The sequence below is a fragment of the Pseudophryne corroboree genome, chromosome 4 (genome assembly GCF_028390025.1).
Source record: "Pseudophryne corroboree isolate aPseCor3 chromosome 4, aPseCor3.hap2, whole genome shotgun sequence".
In the NCBI taxonomy this organism is placed as follows: domain Eukaryota; kingdom Metazoa; phylum Chordata; class Amphibia; order Anura; family Myobatrachidae; genus Pseudophryne; species Pseudophryne corroboree.
This window is the reverse complement of record NC_086447.1, coordinates 396,876,082-396,901,047: the sequence shown is the minus strand read 5'-3', so window position 1 is coordinate 396,901,047 and position 24,966 is coordinate 396,876,082. Positions and strand designations below refer to the sequence as shown.

The 24,966-nt window shown below is 49.0% G+C and overlaps 1 protein-coding gene across 1 annotated transcript in view; it reads left to right on the top strand.

Moving 5' to 3' along the window:
* DST (dystonin) overlaps window positions 1-24,966 on the top strand; it is a 1,076,884-nt gene that overhangs the window by 734,271 nt on the left and 317,647 nt on the right. Inside the window, exon 40 of the mRNA XM_063919308.1 lies at window positions 23,433-23,666. Coding sequence (XP_063775378.1) covers window positions 23,433-23,666 — 234 coding nt within the window. The remainder of the gene's footprint in view (window positions 1-23,432; window positions 23,667-24,966) is intronic.

Genomic DNA, 24,966 nt, shown 5'->3' with positions numbered 1-24,966 from the left:
CGGAACTGGCTCAGGGCTATTGCCCCGCAGTGCTCACTGTCATCTAAGGCTTTGTGTGGACTGTAAATGACATTTCCGAGGTGTTTTACACATGTGGCCAGTATAATCTTGTCAGGGACCGGGCGCCATTGCAAGGGGCAGGGCTTCCCGGAGCCGGACCAGCAGCGGGGAAAGCGCCATTTTCCTGCTGCTGCGGATCACCAAGACTGCATGCACGCTGCTCCTCCAGGACCCACGCTGTTACAGACTGTCTGTACCAGGGGGTCGTAGACAGGGGAGAGCACGTCAGCGGTAACACCGCTGCACTGATATTACATACACTTATTTACACACATTTGCTGCTGTGTTCTGAGTGCTGGGTCCGCTCCTCAGTGTCACTCCAAAGGGCTCTCTAGGTTCTGTGTGGGGTGTTTGGCAACGGGCTGCGCTGTTGTTTCCTCTATAATGTCTGAAGACTTGGTTATGTGTGCTGCTTGTAATTCTACCCTGTCTTCAGTGGGGTCTCTCATGTGTGAGCAATGTTCCTTGTCTCCTCAAGGGCCCAGCTCACAGGCACCTGACTGGTTGGATAGCCTTAAGAGCATGATTCACAATGTCAATTCTGAACTAGCTGTAGCTAAAAGGGAGAGACAGGTGTAAATCACTCAATTGATTGTGTAGCTAAGGCAGCAGATTCCAGGAAGGCTGTGCAGCCCCCTCTAGTGGCTTCACACAAACGCTCACTGCCACAGGTTTTACAGTCCGATTCTGATTCTGATCAGCCAGATGTGGCTGATGATGACATGGACGAGGACAGCTCTCTGTCCCCTGGGGTGGAGTCCCTCGGTTTTGCCAAAAGAGAGGTCCTTCACATACCAAACCCGGAGGCGGAACCAGATGAGGAGTTATACTTTAATGTAAGACCCAAAAGTTCAGCTACCTTTACGGTGTCTAAGGAGTTAAACTCCCTCGCCACGGAGGCTTGGTTAAACCCTGATAAAAAAATTAAAATTACTAGGAGGTTTTTACCTACCTTTCCCCTTCCAGCTGAGGATAGAAAGGTCTGTAAAAAACCCCCGTCGGTCAATACATCTGTATCCAGACTGTCAAAAAAATTGGTGCTGCCTGTCCCTGGGGCTGTATCCTTTAATGAGCCTACTAACCGTAAAATTGATACAACGCTCAAGGCCATTTATACGGCAGCAGGCGCAGCACAGCGCCCCACAATAGTTTGCGGGTGGATCTCCATGGCTGTGGTAAAGTGGTCTGATAATGTTATTGATGGTTTAGTCGCTCTGCCCCGAGATGAGGTTGTTACCCTGCAGCAACATATAGAGATGCTGAAAATTTTATGAGCGAGGCTATAAAGGAGTTGTGTAAGATTAATGGCCACACTACTGCTATGGCGGTCTCAGCGTGCAGAGCTCTGCGGTTACGTCAATTGGCGGCGGACGCCGATTCCAAAAAGGGTGTAGAAAATCTTCCCTTTACAGGTGATGCCTTGTTTGGAGACTAATTGAATAAGTGGATCTCCCAAGCAATGGCGGGTAATTCTACCTATCTGCCGTCGACTGCGCCACCTGCTAGACGTTCTTACACCGGATCCTCCTTGCAGTCCTTTCATGTGGCAAGGTTCAGAGGCAGGGGCTGAGGGGTCTCTACCACCTCCAGAGGATCTCGTGGTAAGTCCCGTAAACCTGCACCTACTGTCTCCCTGGACCACTGGTGCTAAACCCTCCGCGTGACAGTTGGCCCCAGCGACAAGGCGACTTTCATGTAGGTGCTGGCCTTCAACACTTCGCCCACGTGTGGGCGGAGTCCTGCCAGGATCCTTGGGTGAGGGACCTCATTTCCCATGGATACCGACTGGAATTCTAAACACTACCTCCTCACAGGTTTTTCAAGTCAGGCTTAACAGCTTTACCTGCAGCAAAAGTTACCTTGCAAGAGGCTATTCAAAAGCTTTTGCAGACGGGTTTTTTTTTCCTGTGCCTCCTCCGATACACAACAGGGGTTTTTATTCCAGTCATTTTGTCGTTCCCAAACCAGACGGTTCGGTGCGCCCCATCTTGAACCTAAAGTTTCACAACCCATATCTGCGGGTGTTCAAATTCAAGATGGAGTCCCTGAGGGTGGGGGTGTCCGCTCTGAAGGAGGGGGAGTTCCTGGTGTCTCTTGATGTCATGGATGCTTACCTTCACATTCCCATGTGGCCTCCTCATCAGGCTTACCTCAGGTTTGCCATATTGGACAACCATTTCCAGTTTCAGGTCTTACCCTTCGGATTATCCACAGCTCCGAGGGTCTTCACCAAGGTCATGGCGGAGATGATGCTGCAACTGAGCATGATGGGAGTAAACATAGTTCCCTATTTGGATGATCGCCTAATAAAGGCTGTGCCAGGGAACGTCTGCTACACAGCATCGATCTGACTACTTGCCTACTCACGGATCATGGGTGGATTCTAAATTTCCAGAAATCTCACCTGGAACCGACCCAGTTTCTTTAGTTTCTGGGAAGGATACTGGATACAGTGTATCAAAAGGTGTTTCTACCGATGGACAAGGCCTTGGCTTTCCAGGCCATGGTCCGCTCGGTCCTCAGTCCTCGCAAGGTGTCCATACATCTTTGCATCAACTTACTGGGCAAGATGGTGGCTGCTAACGAGGCAATCCAATACAGCAGATTCCATGCCCGGCCATTTCAACTGTATCTACTGGACAAATGGTCGGGTTCTCACCTTCACATGCATCGGGAAGTGACCTTGTCTCCGAAAGCCCGGATTTCTCTATTATGGTGGCTACAAGTGCCTCACCTGGTAGAGGGCAGGAGTTTCAATATCCACTCGTGGATTCTACTGGCAATGGATGCCAGCCTCCGGGGTTGGGGGCTGTGACCCAAGGTGTCCAGTTCCAGGGGATATGGTTGACACAGGAATCAGCTCTGCCGATAAACATACTGAACTCAGGGCAATTTACAATGCCCTTCTGCTTGCTTCTCATCTCCTGACGGATCGGACGATCCAGGTTCAGTCGGACAACACCACGGCAGTGGCGTACATAAACCGACAAGGGTGAATGAGAATCAGAGCGGCGATGCGAGAGGTGTCAAGAATCCTCCTCTGGGCGGAGACCAAAGCAATGGCCATTTCTGCCATATTCATTCCAGGCATGGACAACTGGCAAGTGGACTTCCTCAGCAAACACAACCTCCATCCGGGGGAATAGGGCCTACATTCCCATGTGTTTCAACGGATAATTCACCGGTGGGGCTGTCCACAGATAGATCTGATGGCTCCTCGTCTCAACAAGAAGCTATGCCATAAAGACTAAAAGTTAACCCTGCGCCTTGAGAATTAAAAAGCAGCTCCCATAAGAGTGGCACAATTGTTATGAATGAAAAAGGAGCGCTAACTGTGTTATGTAACGTCATGAATATTTGCAAACACCTGTGAAAAAGAATAAATTAGTAAAAAATGTTTACAGCACTTTTATGTGCTGGTGCAGAAGTCCGTTTGTGGGTTCCGTTAATTGCCGGCGTTTCGTCCCGCACTGCGGCGGCGGTCCGAGGCTCACTACCTCTCCCTGACACTGCCTACCTTGAAGTAGAGTCTTCGGTCTGTAGATCTTTCTCCGCCCGGCTAGTTCCCGCACGCTGTTTTTCTGTTCTCACACCCGTCGGACTAAGAACCCACGGGTCCAAAACGCGCTGGAAAGCGACAGCAGGAGAGCCCGGCATCTGAACACGTCACTCAGCCTACGCCGACGGGTGTGTAAACAGAAAAACAGCGTGCGTGAACCAGCTGGGCGGAGAAAGATCTATAGACCGAAGACTCTACTTCAAGGTAGGCAGTGTCAGGGAGCCATGGGAGCCACAAGACCCCAGTATCCACTACGGACTAGGAGAAAAGGAATTACCGGTAGATATTGAATTTCTATTTTTTGCACTGTTTTTTATTGCTGCAGAAAGTATCTCTATTTCTCTTACATGGGGTATAGACTGGTCCACTAGGAGCCATTGGCACTTTAAGAGTTAATAGTGTGGGCTGGCTCCTCCCTCTATGTCCCTCCTACCAGACTCAGTTTAGAAAATGTGCCCGGAGGTGCCGGTCACAGCTAGGGGAGCTCTACAGAGTTCTCTTAGAAAAAGTTTTTTCTTTGTTTTTCAGAGTTTGTTTTTTTACAGGGAGGCTGCTGGCGACAGCCTCCCTGCAGCGAGGGACTGAGGGGGGGGAGCAGTGTCTGCCCTGCGGGGTCTTGAGCCACTGCCCCCGCTGACTGGACATTGAACTCCAGAGGGGTCCGATCGCGCCCCTCCACAGGGGAATGCTCACCCCGGCAGCCAGCCGCCACCCCCTCAGGGAGCTGAAGTGTGGCGAGTGAGTCACTGTCCCCCCTTGCAAGCTCTCCTACCCTCTAGCCGCCCTCTTCACACTGGCCCCCAGTGTGAAGAGGGCGGCTAGAGGGTAGGAGCGCGGTCTTAACCGCGCTTCTGGAAGGCTCAGCGGTACTGCGGTGCGGCGCTGTGAGGGGCGCCCTGGGCCAGCTCCGGACGCTACACTGACCAAAACAAGCCTGTCGGGGTCTGTGGCTCCAGGCCAGCACAAAATCCTCCGGCCAGTATAATCTTCAAAGAGCGGGAAGACAGCGCCATTGAGGCGGCGGAGCTTCTCCTCAGAAAGGACCCAGCAGCGTTCAGCGCCATTTTCCTGCCTGCAGCTCACTGCCAGTGGATGCACAGGTCCCTCCAGAGCGACTCCAGCTATCTGTACGGTACCAGGGGGTTGTAGAAGGGAGGGGAGGCTGTGTTTAGGCTGTGTCACCAATTAAGGGACACAGTCAGCGCGGGTTTAGGGTCTCCCTATACTCTAATATGGGATCAGTACTAAATGCCGCCGGCCGGAATCCCGGCGGTCGAAATACCGACGCCGGAATCCCGACCACACAATCCTGACAGGGCTTGTGTGAAAAAGGCTTCTTGGGTGGGTGGGGACACCCACGAAGGGAGAATATGTCGGGATTGTGGCGGTCGGGATTGTGGCGGTCGGGATTCCGGCGTCGGTATTTCGACCGCCGGGATTCCGGCCGGCGGCATCTTGACCGCATCCCTCTAATAGCGCTGTGTGTGGGTTGGCTCCAATCTCTGTGTCTCTCTGCCATTCTTGGGGGGGAAACTCTGTCTGCCCTGTGTGTTTGTGGGGTGTTTGGTGGGTGTGAGACAACATGTCTAGGGACACTGTTTCATATGCTGCAGAGGATTTGTCTTCCCAGGAAGACTCCATACCATGTAATCAGGATTGCACTGTTTTAGCACAGATCCCAGCTAGAGAGCCAGAATGGTTAGTCTCTCTGAGGGGGACTATTTATCAGATTTCTGATAGAGTTGCTAGGACTGAGCATGCCACTCAGGTCCTCCAGTCCTCTATGGTTGTATGGTCTGATACTGCCTCCTCGGGGTCCCCTGCGGTACATTCTCACAAACGTGCACTTGCAATTATGCAGGATGACACGGACACCGACTCTGACGCTGCAGACGGTGACGGGGATGTATTGAGGGGGTCAGCATCACTTGCAAAGGGGGTGCAGTTGATGATTGAGGCTGTTAGGGATGTTTTACACATTTCGGACACAGCTCCGGAACAGGTGGAGGAGGCCTTCTTTACAGATAATAAGAAGCCCCCCCTCACCTTCCCGGCGTCCAAAGAATTAAATGCTATCTTTGAAAAGGCCTGGGAAACTCCGGAAAAGAAATTTCAGATCCCTAAGAGGGTCTTGGTTGCTTTTCCCTTCCCTGAGGAAAATAGAAAGAAACGGGAATCCCCACCGATAGTCGACGCCTCTGTCTCCAGGCTGTCCACACAGGTGGTGTTACCAGTCCCGGGATCTACCGCGTTGAAGGACCCGGCAGATCGCAAGGTGGATGCTACGCTAAAATCCATTTACACGGCTTCAGGGGCTATATTGCGGCCTACGATAGCTTGTGCTCGGATTGCAAAAGCTATTGCTAGGTGGTCTATCACTCTACAGGAGGAATCGACTATGCTGGATAAAGGTGACGTTGACTTATTTTTACGTAATATTCAGGATTCTGCAGGGTTCCTGGTAGATTCCATGAAGGACCTGGGTTCCATGTCTGCGGGGATCTCCTCCATGTCCGTCTCGGCTCGCATGGGTCTCTGGCTGCGCCACTGGTCTGTGGACGCGGAATCCAGGTAGAGTGTGAAGGGCCTACCATATAAAGGCCAGGCTCTCTTTGGGGAGGCGCTGGATGCTTGGATTGCCGCGGCTACCGCGGGTAAGTCTCCTTTTCTCCCCTCAACTGCAACGGCTACGAAGAAGCCTTTTTCATCAGCCACGTCACAGTCCTTTCGGCCCGCGAGGTCTAGAAAGAACAAGCCCTCGAACACCTTCTTCAGAGGTGGTCGTGCCAAAGGAAAGAAACCTGCTCCCACAGGTTCTCAAACCCAGAAGCCCGCTTCTGATACCCCTAAGTCCTCCACATGACGGTGGACAGCTGGGCCTGGAGGAGGGTCAGGTGGGGGCAAGACTCCGGCAGTTCAGCCACGTCTGGGTGTCGTCTGATCTGGACCCCTGGGTCCTGGATATAGTGTCCAGAGGGTACAGGCTGGAGTTTCAAAATCCCCCGCCTCACCGTTTCTTCAAGTCAGGCTTGCCAGCTCTGCTGGCGGACAGAACAATTCTTCTGGAGGCCATCAGAAAATTGGTGGTGTCAGAGGTCATTGTTCCAGTTCCGCCTCAGCAGCGGAACAAGGGTTATTATTCGTACCTTTTTGTGGTACCAAAACCGGATGATTCGGTACGACCTATCCTGAACTTAAAGTATTTGAACCCTTATCTCAGGGAGTTCAAATTCAAGATAGAATCTCTGAGAGCTGTCATCTCGGGACTGGCGGAGGGGGAGTTCCTGGTGTCTCTGGACATCAAGGATGCATACCTCCACATTTCCATTTGGTCGCCGCATCAGGCATATCTCAGGTTTGCACTGTTGGATGATCAATATCAGTTCCAGGCGCTGCCGTTTGGCCTCTCCACAGCACGAAGGATCTTCACCAAGGTGATGGCGGAGATGATGGTTCTCCTCCGCAAGCAGGGGGTGACCGTAATTCCGTATCTGGACAACCTCCTGATCAATGCATCGTCCAGGGAGCGGTTGTTGCGGTCCATCGCACTCACGACGCGGCTCCTCAGGAAGCACGGTTGGATCCTGAACCTTCCGAAGTCTCATCTGGAGCCGACAAGGCGGCTGTCTTTCCTGGGAATGATCCTCGACACGGAAGTGCAGAGGGTATTTCTCCCGGTGGAGAAAGCGTTGGTGATTCAAACAATGGTCCGGGATGTCCTAAAGCCTACCCGGGTATCGGTCCATCAATGCATACGCCTTCTGGAGAAGATGGTTGCCGCCTACGAGGCTCTGCAGTACAGCAGCTTTCATGCTCGACCTTTTCAGCTGGACCTATTGGACCAGTGGTCGGGCTCTCACCTACACATGCACAAGAGGATACGCCTGTCTCCGAAAGCCAGGATTTCACTCCTCTGGTGGCTACAATTTCCGCAACTTCTAGAAGGGCGAAGGTTTGGAATTCAAGACTGGATCCTTCTAACCACAGATGCAAGTCTAAGAGGTTGGGGAGCTGTCGCTCTGGGGGAAACCTTTCAAGGACGATGGTCGGATCAAGAATCACTTCTCCCAATAAACATCCTGGAACTCAGGACCGTGTACAACGCTCTTCTGCAAGCAGCACACCTTCTAAAGGATTGGGCTGTTCAGGTGCAGTCGGACAACGTGACCACGGTGGCCTACATAAACCGACAAGGCGGAACGAAGAGCAGGGCTGCTATGTCAGAGGTGTCAAAAATCCTCATCTGGGCAGAAAGGCACGCAGTGGCAATGTCGGCAATCTTCATTCCGGGCGTAGACAACTGGGAAGCAGACTTCCTCAGCAGACACAATCTCCATCCAGGAGAGTGGGGCCTCCATCCGGAGGTGTTCGAGGAGGTAACCGGTTGGTGGGGGGTTCCTCACATAAACATGATGGTCTCCCGCCTCAACAAGAAGCTTCGGAGATATTGTTCCAGGTCGAGAGACCCACAGGCGGTGGCGGTGGACGCACTTGTAACTCCGTGGGTGTTCAAGTCAGTGTATGTGTTCCCTCCACTTCCTCTTATACCAAAGGTTCTTCAACTCATGAGAAGAACAAAGGTTTAGGCAATCCTCATTGCTCCGGACTGGCCAAGGAGGGATTGGTACGTGGAACTACTGGATCTTCTGCTGGAAGATCCATGGCCTTTACCTCTTCGGGAGGATCTGCTCCTGCAGGGGCCGTTCGCTTATCAAGACTTACCGTGGCTACGTTTGACGGCATGGCGGTTGAACGCCAGATCTTAACTCGGAAAGGTATCCCGAGTGAGATCATTCCTACCCTGATACAGGCTAGGAAAAGGGTAACGTCTAAACATTACCATCGCATTTGGAAGAAGTATGTTTCTTGGTGTGAGGCCAAGAAGTTTCATGCGGTGGAGTTTAAACTTGGACGTTTTCTCCTTTTCCTGCAAGCAGGGGTGGATATGGGACTGAGATTGGGCTCCATCAAGGTCCAGATCTCTGCTTTATCCAGCGGTGAATTGGGAGCTGATGGAGCTGTAGCACACTGGCGTTGTGACTGTGGCATAATGGCTTCTCCATGGTATTGGGCATGGCCACAGTCCCTGATGGAAATGTTGTTCCTAAAAAGGTGTTGATCTGCCATGCTTACTGGAGGTCCCTTACTCAACTGCATGCTGCAGGGCAACTGCCTTTCAGCCTCCCACAAATCAGGATGAATGTGCTGATTGCGACTATAGGGGGAGATGTACTAAGCAGTGAAAAGAGCATAGAACTGAGCCAGTGGAGAAGTTGCCCATGGCAGCATTGAAGTAACATTTATAATTTGCATATTATAAAATTGTACAGAGCAGCTGATTGCAATGGGCAACTTCTCCACTGCCTCATTTCTTCCCCTTAACACTTCTTAGTACATCCCTCGCCCCTACAAATCAGTTGGAAGGTATAATTAAGGGTGTATTAAGGGAATAGACATCAACAGTTATTTACTTTCAAGAGACAACAGTGTATTTGGGAATATCGGGAAGTTTTATTTTAACCCTTCATTTTTCACCCACAATTCAGTATGTAATGTAGCACGGGTACTGTAAAAAGGACTCACAGGACTCCGGTTACTTTACTGGCATCAGACACTGTAGCACAGCATACATAGGCTTGGGCCTGGTCACACAGGTACATACAGAAAAATATAACTCAAACATAAAAAGTCCTAGCACTTCCTGTGCTCAAAAGTCATTCTACTGCAGTGGCTTGTAGCCACACATGCCATGCCCTCCTGGCACGCACAATGTGCACAGTCCCTGGCGCTATAAACTGGGTCCAGCTCACCGGTCCCTAATATGCATCATCACAATGCACTGTGGGTGTTTGGAAGTTTTAAACCCCTCTCCTACACCTGACTTCCTGCTGTCTCTGGGTGAGCTGGAAAACCTGGACCTCTGTTTCTCCAGCTGCTGCTATGCAGTTTAAAAAGCCTGCAATTAAAAACCTCCACTACAGGTGCAGTATGTGCAGGTCTTGTTTTCTTCTCCCTTGGAGGGAGCTGATTCCACCAAAATGTGGGCAATTGTGGTGAGACACAAGCTCTCTCACCACAGTATCTGCTGCACATAGAAAATGAATATCAGCTGTTATGCAAATCATGTTAGTATTATCGAAAGATAACAGTTAATAGCCATTTCCATCACCCGTTCTGATCATAACCAGTGCAGGTTTTACGGATTAGACTGTACATTTCCCTGAGAATTTTACAACCATAACATCTATAGAAACTGTAGATTTCACTGAGCATTTTGCAACCATGTCATATATAGCCAATCCCTTACAACCTGTCTCTTAGATTACTACGAGCAGAGCTAGATTAAGGCTTTGTGGGGCCTCAGGCACTTAAGACTTGGGTGGCCCTAAAAAGCCACATTTGGGATGCAGGGATTGGGTCCTTGTGTGCAAGCCTTCATTATGTGTGGACACACATGATGCCCCCATTTCATGCCACGCAGCGTTTGTGTATATTGTGTCCCCAGCTGCTGAGCTGCTCCTGACACACACACACACACACACACACACACACACACACACACACACACACACACACACACACACACACACACACACACACACACACACTTCCCTCCCTACCTATCTTCCCTGAGGGACACTTCAACCATTGGGTGTGATAGTATCGAAAAAGCAGTACTGTCCTGTCAAAATCAGAGTGGTTGGGATGTATACATTTTTAATTTACCATTGACTTTATGCGCTTATAAACATTCAGGTGTATAAATGACTGAACACACACTGCTTCAATAGATTACTATAACTTTATATCATATAAAAATGTATTTCATACATACAAAGACAATTAATTACATTTAATGTTAATTAACTTTATGAGGAAGCACCCGAGGGTGCGAAACGCGTTAGAGATTGCACCCCTAAATTCCAGGAAGGACGCACCATCAGCTATATTTGCCTGCCTACACCTGGATCACTGCTTTCATTTGTCCGGTTACCACGGCACCTATTGTGACGCCACATGCTAGAGGCGCCCACCGTGAATGAGACATCAGGACCGGAGGCAAATAGCAGGTGTGTAAAGGCCGGACGCGGTCCGGACACGAAGGTGAGCTCCGGCGGCTGAATTATTGCCCATTTACAAGTCCATTCCTCTGCTAGAAGGTGTTCTATCACCAATCACTCCACAGCATACCTGTAGCTTCTGGAAAGGAGCACTTAGCAGTGGACATTCAGTGTGGCAGAGAGTGGAGGCAGGTGAGCCCACAACAAGTGGAGACTTTTGCTAATTCTGATACTACAAACTACATTGTAGCACTTTGGAGTCCACGTATGTTACAAAGTTTTAATCCTCTTATTGGGACATTATAAATGAGGATAGTTTATATATTTTTTATGGTGTCTATAGTAGACACAATAACAGTCACGTGACCAACAATTTTTATGTATAGCATTGGATGCCGTTCATTAATTAACTTTAAATGTAATGAATTGTCTTTGTATGTATGAAATACATTTTTATATGATAGAAAGTTATAGTAATCTATTGAAGCAGTGTGTGTTCAGTCATTTATACACCTGAATTTTTATAAGCTCATAAAGTCACTGGTAAATTGGATTGTTTTTAGTATAGTCATTAAGAGCCTTACTTATTTTAGCTGTGTGCACACAGACACTGCTGGACTTAATTGCTGCTCATCGTTATTGCAGGATAAGATTATTAAACATAAACTTTCTATTCATAATAAAGAGTATATTAGCGCCTGAAAAAAGAGTTTTGTGGGATGTACAGTATACATACCTAGTCATATGCATATATGCATACAGTCATACACATTTCTCTGACGTCCTAAGTGGATGCTGGGACTCCGTAAGGACCATGGGGAATAGCGGCTCCGCAGGAGACTGGGCACAACTAAAGAAAGCTTTAGGACTACCTGGTGTGCACTGGCTCCTCCCACTATGACCCTCCTCCAGACCTCAGTTAGAATCTTGTGCCCGGCTGAGCTGGATGCACACTAGAGGCTTTCCTGAGCTCCTAGAAAAGAAAGTATACTTTTAGGTTTTTTATTTTCAGTGAGATCTGCTGGCAACAGACTCACTGCTACGAGGGACTAAGGGGAGAAGAAGCGAACCTACCTGCTTGCAGCTAGCTTGGGCTTCTTAGGCTACTGGACACCATTAGCTCCAGAGGGATCGAACACAGGCCCAGCCTCGGTCATCCGGTCCCGGAGCCGCGCCGCCGTCCCCCTTACAGAGCCAGAAGCAAGAAGATGGTCCTGGAAATCGGCGGCAGAAGACTTCGGTCTTCAACAAGGTAGCGCACAGCACTGCAGCTGTGCGCCATTGCTCCTCATGCACACCTCACACTCCAATCACTGATGGGTGCAGGGCGCTGGGGGGGGGGCGCCCTGAGCAGCAATATTAAACGCCTTGCTGGCATAAAACTCACATAATATAGTCTTAGAGGCTATATATGTGAAAAATACCCCAGCCAGATATCCATAAAAAGCGGGAGAAGTCAGCCGAAAAAGGGGCGGAGCTATCTCCCTCAGCACACTGGCGCCATTTTTCCCTCACAGCTCCGCTGGAAGGATCGCTCCCAGGCTCTCCCCTGCAGTTTCAAGACTACAAAGGGTAAAAAAGAGAGGGGGGGCACTAAATTTTGGCGCAGTAGTATACATATAAGCAGCTATAAGGGAAAATCACTCAGTTATAGTGTTAATCCCTGTGTTATATAGCGCTCTGGTGTGTGCTGGCATACTCTCTCTCTGTCTCCCCAAAGGGCTTTGTGGGGTCCTGTCCTCAGTCAGAGCATTCCCTGTGTGTGTGCAGTGTGTCGGTACGGCTGTGTCGACATGTTTGATGAGGAGGCTTATGTGGAGGCTGAGCAGATGCCGATAAATGTGATATCACCCCCTGCGGGGCCGACACCTGAGTGGATGGACTTGTGGAAGGAATTACGTGAAAGTGTCAACTCCTTACATAAAAGGTTTGACGACATAGCAGATGTGGGACAGCCGGCTTCTCAGCTTGTGCCTGCCCAACTGTCTCAAAAGCCATCAGGGGCTCTAAAACGCCCGCTACCTCAGATGGCAGACACAGATGTCGACACGGATACTGAATCCAGTGTCGACGACGATGAGACTAATGTAACTTCCAATAGGGCCACACGTTACATGATTGAGGCAATGAAAAATGTGTTGCACATTTCTGATGTTACCCCAGGTACCACAAAAAAAGTGTATTATGTTTGGGGAGAAAAAACTACCAGTGGTTTTTCCCCCATCTGATGAATTAAATGAGGTGTGTGAAGAAGCGTGGGCTTCCCCCGATAAGAAACTGGTAATTTCTAAAAAGTTACTAATGGCGTACCCTTTCCCGCCAGAGGATAGGTCACGTTGGGAAACATCCCCTAGGGTGGATAAAGCGCTCACACGCCTGTCAAAGAAGGTGGCACTACCGTCTCCGGATACGGCCGCCCTGAAGGAGCCTGCTGATAGGAAGCAGGAGGCTATCCTGAAGTCTGTATATACACACTCAGGTATTATTTTAAGACCGGCTATTGCTTCAGCATGGATGTGCAGTGCTGCAGCTGCGTGGTCAGATTCCCTGTCGGAAAATATTGATACCCTTGACAGGGACACTATATTGCTAACCATAGAGCATATTAAAGACGCAGTCTTATACATGAGAGATGCACAGAGGGATATTTGCCGGCTGGCATCTAAAATAAGTGCTATGTCCATTTCTGCCAGGAGAGGGTTATGGACTCGGCAGTGGACAGGGGATGCAGATTCTAAAAGGCATATGGAAGTTTTGCCTTATAAAGGTGAGGAGTTGTTTGGGGATGGTCTCTCGGACCACGTTTCCACAGCGACAGCTGGGAAGTCAGCTTTTCTACCCCATGTTCCCTCACAGCCAAAGAAAGCACCGTATTATCAGGTACAGTCCTTTCGGCCCCAAAAAGGCAAGCGGGTTAAAGACGCGTCCTTTCTGCCCAGAGGCAGAGGTAGAGGGAAAAAGCTGCAGCATACAGCCAGTTCCCAGGAACAAAAGTCCTCCCCCGTTTCCTCTAAGTCCACCGCATGACGCTGGGGCTCCACAGGCGGAGCCAGGTACGGTGGGGGCCCGTCTCAAGAACTTCAGCAATCAGTGAGCTCGCTCACGGGTGGATCCCTGGATTCTTCAATTGGTATCTCAGGGGTACAAGCTGGAATTCGAGACGTCTCCCCCTCGCCGTTTCCTCAAATCTGCCTTGCCAACAACTCCCTCAGACAGGGAGGCTGTGCTAGAGGCAATTCACAAGCTGTATTCCCAGCAGGTGATAGTCAAGGTGCCCCTCCTTCAACAAGGACGGGGTTACTATTCCACAATGTTTGTGGTACCGAAACCGGACGGTTCGGTGAGACCCATTTTAAATTTGAAATCCTTGAACACTTATATAAAAAAATTCAAGTTCAAGATGGGATCGCTCAGGGCGGTTATTTCAAGCCTGGACGAGGGGGATTACATGGTATCACTGGACATCAAGGATGCTTACCTGCATGTCCCCATTTACCATCCTCACCAGGAGTACCTCAGATTTGTGGTACAGGATTGTCATTACCAATTCCAGACGTTGCCGTTTGGTCTGTCCACGGCACGAGGGTATTTACCAAGGTAATGGGCGAAATGATGATACTCCTTCGAAAAAAGGGAGTTTTAATTATCCCGTACTTGGACGATCTCTTGATAAAGGCGAGGTCCAGGGAGCAGTTGTTGGTCGGGGTAGCACTATCTCGGGAGGTGCTACAACAGCACGGTTGGATTCTAAATATTCCAAAGTCACAGCTGGTCCCTACGACACGTCTACTGTTCCTGGGGATGGTTCTGGACACAGAACAGAAAAAAAGTGTTTCTCCCGGAGGAGAAAGCCAAGGAGCTGTCATCTCTAGTCAGAGGCCTCTTGAAACCAAAACAGGTGTCGGTGCATCACTGCACGCGAGTCCTGGGAAAAATAGTAGCTTCCTACGAAGCAATCCCATTCGGCAGGTTCCATGCAAGGACCTTTCAGTGGGACCTGTTGGACAAGTGGTCCGGATCGCATCTTCAGATGCATCGGCTGATAACCCTGTCTCCAAGGACCAGGGTGTCTCTGCTGTGGTGGCTGCAGAGTGCTCATCTTCAAGAGGGCCGCAGATCCGGCATACAGGACTGGGTCCTGGTGACCACGGATGCCAGCCTTCGAGGCTGGGGGGCAGTCACACAGGGAAGAAACTTCCAGGGACTATGGTCAAGTCAGGAGACTTCCCTACACATAAATATTCTGGAACTGAGGGCCATTTACAATGCCCTAAGTCAGGCAAGACCCCTGCTTCAAAACCAGCCGGTACTGATTCAGTCAGACAACATCACGGCAGTCGCCCATGTAAACCAACAGTGCGGCACAAGAAGCAGGATGGCGATGGCAGAAGCCACAAGGATTCTCAGATGGGCGGAAAATCACGTGTTAGCACTGTCAGCAGTGTTCATTCCGGGAGTGGACAACTGGGAAGCAGACTTCCTCAGCAGGCACGACCTCCACCCGGGAGAGTGGGGACTTCATCCAGAAGTCTTCCAGCTGATTGTGAACCGTTGGGAACGGCCACAGGTGGACATGATGGCGTCCCGCCTAAACAAAAAGCTAGAAAGATATTGCGCCAGGTCGAGAGACCCTCAGGCAATATCTGTGGACGCTCTAGTGACACCGTGGGTGTACCAGTCGGTTTATGTGTTCCCTCCTCTTCCTCTCATACCCAAGGTACTGAGGATAATAAGAAAAAGAGGAGTAAGAACTATACTCATTGTTCCGGATTGGCCAAGAAGAGCTTGGTACCCGGAACTTCAAGAACTGATCTCAGAGGACCCATGGCCTCTGCCGCTCAGACAGGACCTGCTGCAGCAGGGGCCCTGTCTGTTCCAAGACTTACCGTGGCTGCGTTTGACGGCATGGCGGTTGAACGCCGGATCCTGAAGGAAAAGGGCATTCCGGAGGAAGTCATCCCTACGCTGATTAAAGCTAGGAAAGAAGTGACCGCAAACCATTATCACCGCATATGGCGAAAATATGTTGCGTGGTGTGAGGCCAGGAAGGTCCCAACGGAGGAATTTCAGCTGGGCCGTTTTCTGCACTTCCTACAGTCAGGGGTGACTATGGGCCTAAAATTGGGTTCCATTAAGGTCCAGATTTCGGCTCTGTCGATTTTCTTCCAGAAAGAACTGGCTTCACTGCCTGAAGTTCAGACATTTGTTAAGGGAGTGCTGCATATTCAGCCCCCGTTTGTGCCTCCAGTGGCACCTTGGGATCTCAACGTGGTGTTGGATTTCCTAAAGTCGCATTGGTTTGAGCCACTTAAAACCATGGTTTTGAAATATCTCACGTGGAAAGTGGTCATGCTGTTGGCCTTGGCTTCGGCCAGGCGTGTGTCAGAATTGGCGGCTTTGTCATGTAAAAGCCCTTATCTGATTTTCCATATGGATAGGGCAGAATTGAGGACTCGTCCCCAGTTTCTCCCTAAGGTGGTATCAGCTTTTCATTTGAACCAACCTATTGTAGTGCCTGCGGCTACTAAAGACTTGGAGGATTCCAAGTTGTTGGACGTAGTCAGGGCCCTGAAAATTTATGTTTCCAGGACAGCTAGTGTCAGGAAAACTGACTCGCTATTTATCCTGTATGCACCCAACAAGCTGCGTGCTCCTGCTTCAAAGCAGACTATTGCTCGCTGGATCTGTAGTACGATTTAGCTTGCACATTCTGCGGCTGGACTGCCGCATCCTAGATCAGTAAAAGCCCATTCCACGAGGAAGGTGGGCTCTTCTTGGGCGGCTGCCCGAGGGGTCTCGGCTTTACAACTTTGCCGAGCAGCTACTTGGTCGGGGTCAAACACATTTGCAAAATTCTACAAGTTTGATACCCTGGCTGAGGAGGACCTAGAGTTTGCTCATTCGGTGCTGCAGAGTCATCCGCACTCTACCGCCCGTTTGGGAGCTTTGGTATAATCCCCATGGTCCTTACGGAGTCCCAGCATCCACTTAGGACGTCAGAGAAAATAAGATTTTACTCACCGGTAAATCTATTTCTCGTAGTCCGTAGTGGATGCTGGGCGCCCATCCCAAGTACGGATTGTCTGCAGTACTTGTATATAGTTATTGTTTAACTAAAGGGTTATTGTTGAGCCATCTGTTGAGAGGCTCAGTTATATTTCATACTGTTAACTGGATATAGTATCACGAGTTATACGGTGTGATTGGTGTGGCTGGTATGAGTCTTACTCGGGATTCAAAATCCTTCCTTATTGTGTCAGCTCTTCCGGGCACAGTATCCTAACTGAGGTCTGGAGGAGGGTCATAGTGGGAGGAGCCAGTGCACACCAGGTAGTCCTAAAGTTTTCTTTAGTTGTACCCAGTCTCCTGCGGAGCCGCTATTCCCCATGGTCCTTACGGAGTCCCAGCATCCACTACGGACTACGAGAAATAGATTTACCGGTGAGTAAAATCTTATTTTCTCTAACGTCCTAGTGGATGCTGGGGACTCCGTAAGGACCATGGGGAATAGACGGGCTCCGCAGGAGACTGGGCACTCTAAGAAAGATTTAGTACTACTGGTGTGCACTGGCTCCTCCCTCTATGCCCCTCCTCCAGACCTCAGTTAGAATCTGTGCCCGGCCAGAGCTGGGTGCTTTTAGTGGGCTCTCCTGAGCTTGCTAATAAGAAAGTATTTTAGTTAGGTTTTTTATTTTCAGAGAGCTTCTGCTGGCAACAGACTCTCTGCTACGAGGGACTGAGGGGAGAGAAGCAAACCTACTAACTGCGGCTAGGTTGCGCTTCTTAGGCTACTGGACACCATTAGCTCCAGAGGGTTCGAACACAGGATCTTAACCTTGGTCGTCCGTTCCCGGAGCCGCGCCGCCGTCCCCCTCGCAGAGCCAGAAGACAGAAGCCGGCAGAAGGAAGAAGACATCGAAATCGGCGGCAGAAGACTCCTGTCTTCACATGAGGTAGCGCACAGCACTGCAGCTGTGCGCCATTGCTCCCACACTAACCCACACACTCCGGTCACTGTAGGGTGCAGGGAGCAGGGGGGGGGCGCCCTGGGCAGCAATTGATACCTCCTGGCATAAGCAGCATATATACAGTTGGACACTGTTATATGCATGAGCCCCCGCCATTAATTTTACACAAAATCGCGGGAGAAGCCCGCCGCTGAGGGGGCGGGGCCTTCTGCCTCAGCACTCACCAGGGCCATTTTCTCTCCACAGCTCCGCTGAGAGGAAGCTCCCCAGGCTCTCCCCTGCACGATAGAGAGGGTGAAAAAGAGAGGGGGGGGCACATAAATTTGGCGTAAAAACAATATATACAGCAGCTACTGGGTTAACACTAAGTTACTGTGTGATTCCTGGGTCATATAGCGCTGGGGTGTGTGCTGGCATACTCTCTCTCTGTCTCTCCAAAGGGCCTTGTGGGGGAACTGTCTTCAAATAGAGCATCCCCTGTGTGTGTGGTGTGTCGGTACGTGTGTGTCGACATGTCTGAGGTAAAAGGCTCCCCTAAGGAGGAGATAGAGCAAATATGTGTGTGAGAGGGTGTCTCCGTCGACAACGCCGACACCTGTTTGGATATGTGTAAGTGCTGAGGTGAATTTATTGCACAAAAGATTAGAGAACAGATAGGAAATCTACCCATGTCTGTCCCTATGTCACAGAGACCTTCAGAGTCTCACAATGCTCACTATCCAAAATAATAAACACTGATATCGACACGGAGTTTGACTCCAGTGTCGACTACGATAATGCAAAGTTACAGCCAAGATGGCTGAAAGGTATTCAATATATGATTATTGTAATAAAAGATGATTTGCATATCACTGATGACTCATTTGTCCCTGACACAAGGGTACACATGTTAAGGGGAAGAAAGCTGAGGTAAATTTCCCTCCTCTCATGAGGAAAAAGAGCGGGAATCTCCAGACAAGAGACTGCAGCTTCCCACAAAGAATTCTCAGGCAGTATCCTTTCCCCACTAGGGCCAGGATGTGATGGGAATCTTCCCCTAGGGTGTCCTGTTTGCACAGAAGGTAGCACTAGCTATTCTCAGAGATCCTGCAGATAGCGTGCACATTCTAGTATACTATTCAGATCGGCGATTGTGTCGGCATGGGTTTATAGCGCTGTGGCAGCGTGGACAGGTACCTTATCAGCAGAGATTGAGACCCTAGTATGCATGTAGATATATATATATGTATATATAGAGATATATATATATATATTAAAGATGCTGTTTTAAGTGATATATATATATATATATATATATATATATAAACATGCCCAAAGAGACATGAGTATACTTGGTCCTAGAGTCAAAGCTATGTCGATTTCTGCTTGACGTGTCCTGTAGAATATGCAATGGACAGATGATGCCGACTTAAGAGGCATGTGGAAGGCTGAGGATTGTGTGGAGAGGGGTTCTCGGACCTGGTCTACACAGCTATAGCTGGTAATTCTGATATTTTGCCTTATATTCCTGCACAGCCTAGGAAAGCACGACATTATCAAATGCAGCCTTTCGAATAAAGATACAAGAAAGTCCGAGGTGCGTCCTTTCTTGCCAGAGGCGGGGGCACAGGAAAGAAGCTGGTTCCCAGGAACAGAAGTCCTCCCAGGCCTCTACAAAAATCCACCGCAAGGCGGAGCTAGGCCCGGTGGGGCACGCCTTCGTCAGTTCAGCCACAAGTGGGTTCACTCCCTGTTAGATCCCTGGGCAATAGATATTGTGTCTCAGGGATACAAGCTGGACTTTGAGAAGATGCCCCCTCACCGACGGCCCTGCCGGCTTCCACCCACGAGAGGGAAACAGTGTTAACTGCAATTCATAAATTATATCTTCAACAGGTGGTGGTCAAGGTTCCCCTCCTTCAACAAGGAGGGGGTTATTATTCGACCATGTTGTAGTCCCGAAACCAGACGGTTCGGTCGGACCCATATTGAATTTAAAATCCCTGAACATATACCTGAAAGGGTTCAAGTTCAAGATGGAATCGCTAAGAGCGGTTATTGCAAGCCTGAAAGGGGGAGATTTTATGGTGACTCGGGACATAAAGGATGCATACCTTCATGTCCCCATTTATCCACCTCATCAGGCGTACCTCAGAATTGCAGTACGGGATGGTCATTACCAATTTCAGACGTTGCCGTTTGGTCTCTCCACGGCCTTGAGAATATTCACCAAGGTAATGGCGGAAATGATGGTGCTCCTGCGGAAGCAAGGTGTCACTATTATCACGTACTTGGACGATCTCCTCATAAAAGCGAGATCAAGAGAGCAGTTGCTGAACAGCGTATCACTTTCTCTGGAAGTGAAACGGCAACACGGCTGGATTCTATATAGTCCTAAGTCGCAGTTGGTTCTTACAGCTCATCTGCCTCTCCTAGGCATGATCCTAGACGCAGACCAGAAAAGGGGTTATCTCCCGATAGAGAGAGCTCAGAAGCTCGTGACACTGGTCAGGAATCTATTAAAACCAAAACGGCTGTCAGTGCATCACTGCACTCGAGTCCTGGGAAGGAGGGTGGCATCATTCGAGGCCATTCCCTTCGGCAGGTTCCATAGGAGGACCTTCCAATGGGACTTACTGGACAAGTGGTCCGGATCACATCTTCGGATGCATCGGTTAATCACCCTATCCCCCAGAGCCAGGGTGTCTCTCCTGTGGTGACTGCAGAGTGCTCACCTTCTCGAAGGTCGCAGATTCGGCATTCAGGACTGGGTCCTGGTGACCACGGATGCAAGCCTCCGAGGGTGGGGGGCAGTCACACAGGGAAGAAATTTCCAGGGGCTGTGGTCAAGGCAGGAGACTTGCCTTCACATCAATATCCTGGAACTAAGGGCCATATACAACGCCCTAAGTCAAGCAAAGACCCTGCTTCGCGACCAACCGGTTCTGATCCAGTCAGTCCGCAGTGGCTCATGTAAACCGCCAAGGCGGCACAAGGAGCAGGGTGGCGATGGTAGAAGCCACCAGAATTCTTCGCTGGGCGGAGAATCACGTAAGCGCACTGTCAGCAGTGTTCATTCCGGGAGTGGACAACTGGGAAGCAGACTTCCTCAGCAGGCACGACCTCCACCCGGGAGAGTGGGGACTACATCAGGAAGTCTTCACGCAGATTGCAAATCGATGGGAACTGCCACAGGTGGACATGATGGTGTCCCGCCTCAACAAAAAGCTAAAAAGGTATTGCGCCAGGTCAAGGGACCCTCAGGCGATAGCTGTGGACGCACTAGTAACACTGTGGGTGTTCCAGTCGGTCTATGTGTTTCCTCCTCTTCCTCTCATACCAAAGGTGCTGAGAATTGTAAGAAAAAGAGGAGTGAGAACAATACTCATTGTTCCGGATTGGCCAAGAAGGACTTGGTACCCGGAACTGCAAGAAATGCTCACAGAGGACCCATGGCCTCTGCCTCTCAGACAGGACCTGTTGCAACAAGGGCCCTGTCTGTTTCAAGACTTACCGCGGCTGCGTTTGACGGCATGGCGATTGAACGCTGGATCCTAGCAGAAAAAGGCATTCCGGATGAAGTTATTCCTACGCTGATAAAGGCTAGGAAGGACGTGACAGCAAAGAATTATCACTGTATATGGCGAAAATATGTTGCTTGGTGTGAGGCCAGGAAGGCCCCTACAGAGGAATTCCAGCTGGGTCGATTCCTGCACTTCCTACAGTCAGGTGTGACTATGGGCCTAAAATTAGGGTCCATAAAGGTCCAGATTTCGGCCCTATCCATTTTCTTTCAAAAAGAACTGGCTTCACTGCCTGAGGTTCAGACGTTTGTTAAGGGAGTGCTGCATATTCAGCCCCCTTTTGTGCCACCGGTGGCACCTTGGGATCTTAACGTGGTGTTGGGTTTCCTGAAATCCCACTGGTTTGAGCCACTTAAGACTGTGGAGCTAAAGAATCTCACGTGGAAAGTGGTCACGCTGTTGGCCTTAGCTTCGGCTAGGCGTGTGTCAGAATTGGCGGCTTTGTCATGTAAAAGCCCCTATCTGGTTTTCCATATGGACAGGGCAGAATTGCGGACTCGTCCGCAATTTCTGCAAAAGGTGGTGTCATCTTTTCATTTGAACCAACCTATTGTGGTGCCTGCGGCTACTTGTGACTTGGAGGATTCCAAGCTGTTTGACGTAGTCCGGGCTTTGAAGATTTAAGTAACCAGAACGGCTGGAGTCAGGAAGACTGACTCGCTGTTTATCCTGTATGCATCCAACAAGCTGGGTGCTCCTGCTTCAAAGCAAACTATTACTCGCTGGATCTGTAACACGATTCAGCAGGCTCATTCTGCGGCTGGATTGCCGCATCCAAAATCAGTGAAAGCCCATTCCACAAGGAAGGTGGGCTCTTCTTGGGCGGCTGCCCGAGGGGTCTCGGCATTACAGCTTTGCCGAGCTGCTACTTGGTCGGGTTCAAACACCTTTGCAAAATTCTACAAGTATGATACCCTGGCTGAGGAGGACCTTGTGTTTGCCCATTCGGTGCTGCAGAGTCATCCGCACTCTCCCGCCCGTTTGGGAGCTTTGGTATAATCCCCATGGTCCTTACGGAGTCCCCAGCATCCACTAGGACGTTAGAGAAAATAAGATTTTACTCACCGGTAAATCTATTTCTCGTAGTCCGTAGTGGATGCTGGGCGCCCGTCCCAAGTGCGGACTTTCTGCAATACGTGTGTATAGTTATTGCTTAATAAAGGGTTATGTTATGTTGGCATCCATTGGTTGATGCTCTGTTGTTTGTTCATACTGTTAACTGGGTAAGTTTATCACAAGTTATACGGTGTGATTGGTGTGGCTGGTATGAGTCTTACCCTGTGTTCCAAAATCCTTTCCTTGTAATGTCAGCTCTTCCGGGCACAGTTTCCTTAACTGAGGTCTGGAGGAGGGGCATAGAGGGAGGAGTCAGTGCACACCAGTAGTACTAAATCTTTCTTAGAGTGCCCAGTCTCCTGCGGAGCCCGTCTATTCCCCATGGTCCTTACGGAGTCCCCAGCATCCACTACGGACTACGAGAAATAGATTTACCGGTGAGTAAAATCTTATTTTCTAATATAAGGACAGGTGACAGTACTGGTACAAATAAGCACATTTCAGAGAACATTCTCTTGTCTAAAATTTGTATCTACAAGCTTGCTACAGGAAGATGGAAAAGCTTACAGGAGGGAGGTTACTAAACTGTGTGTTTATAAAAGTGGAGATGTTGCCCATAGCAACCAATCAGATTTTAGGTCTTATCTTTTAGCAGATGCTAGATAAATGATAAGTAGAATCTGATTGGTTGCTAAGGGCAACATCTCTACTTTTTGTAAACCCGCACCTTAGTAAATATACCCCCTGGTGTGAGAGAGGACTTAGAGAAAAGTAAAAGTAGGACCAAAACAGGCTTGGTCTGTGAGTAGGTTCATCCAGTCCCACAGTTCTTGTGCATCCTCTCTTATTTCACTTGCACTCCTAGCTCAAAGTGTGATTCATAATCTTATTCATGCTTTTTATCTAAGTGCCCCTTCATAACACGTATAAATCATGCGTTTTCAGTATGTGTTTTATAATGTTTCCTATAGCTAAGGGAAATGTGTTACATCTGTTTAAAAGGGGTACGTTTGGGGTCAAGATGCCTTCTGACAAATCACTCACCCCAACCCCCCCCCCCCCCCCCCCCCGCCGCCGACTAGAATATTAAGGTTTTCCAAGTTAATTGCATCTTGATAAACATTGTCCTGCTCCAGTTTGATAGTTTTTTTCCATAAAATTGTAGGAGTTACAGAAAGATATGCAAGCTGGGGCCAGTGAACTGGCGGAGATCGTTAAAAACACTGAGAAATTCCTCCAAGAGCATGGAGATAAGCTTTCCCTAGAAGAGAGAGCCATCATTGAGCAGAAACTGAAGGAGGCTAAAGCTAAGTTTGAAGTGCTCCGTAAGAAAGCAGAAGAATCCAAGAAGGAACTGGAAAAGGCAGTCACCACAGCTATTAAAAAGGAAACAGAAAAGGTATTTAGTGTTTGTTATTTTAGTGCTTGGAATTTCATTTATACATCCTATGACAGGTATCCAATTAGCAGTGAATAATCATCAGGTGTGAAAGTTTTTCCCGATTTTTTTTTTTCTTATGTTTCGCTAATATTTGATTATAGGTTATCCTATTTGGTCACCCGTAAAAAAAAAAAGCTGCCTGGCTCACAACGGCTTTTCAGGGACAATAGGATAGCCCCCAGCAATACAGTTACCCTGTTTGGTCCCATCTGATGCGACTGCGGATGCCAGTGTGTGGGGATGTACATCTCTCCACAATTATTTTGTGACACTTTCCATGTGACACTCTCCATGTTGTGAAGAAGTTTGAAGTGCGCTACACTGTAGATTATACATTTGTCACACTTTCATTTTTATTGTTGTATACTGTACTGTTTGCAAGTGTTGTAACTTGGACACATCCCTATAACAGAACACATTCATTATTTTGTGGGTGGTCCTAGAATCAATTGTTTTACATTAGCTGTTTAATGCAGACCTAGTACAGAAAGACAACATCTGCCATATGAAAACTAGTATTATAATGTGTAACAACTTAGTAAACCATATTGTGTCTTGGAGCACTATGGATCGTGTAAAAGATGTGCAAAATATCCCGCATTATGTGGCAGAAAAACGATAGGTGAACAAGGATATATCTAAAGAAACATATTCTAAATCATTATCTAATAATGGCATAACCTCGCTACTAAAAATAATCTGATGTTATAAAAGTAGAATAAAGAATATATGTACTTACTTTAAAATAGACAGTGTAAAAATATATCCACATTAGGCTGCCCAGCGTGATTGTTCGACATTGCTAAGTTTTGGAGAAATGTGACAAAGAGCAATTTGTTTAAATCGACAAATTTTGGTGGTTTGTGCTGCAGGGCTTAAAGCAGCGTTCTGTCTTTTAAAAAGAAAATTGCAGTAAATATTAATATTTCCCACTTTGCTTTCTATGGGGTATATGCAATTGCGGTCGAATTCCGGATGGAATTCGACCGTTTTTTAATTCGACACAATTCGACAGTCAGACACCCTCCCGCCGGGACCCGAATTCGACATATTCTATAAAAAACGGATTCGACAGTCCCGCTGTCGAAAAACGGACCAATTGACGACAGTGTGCCTCCTGGTTTCGACTTCATGTGTTTAAAAAACCCTGAAAAAAAAATGCGTGGGGTCCCCCCTCCTAAGCATAACCAGCCTCGGGCATTTTGCGCGTCTGAGCTGTCAGGCGGCGCATAGCACATAGGCGCTCCATTATATTCAA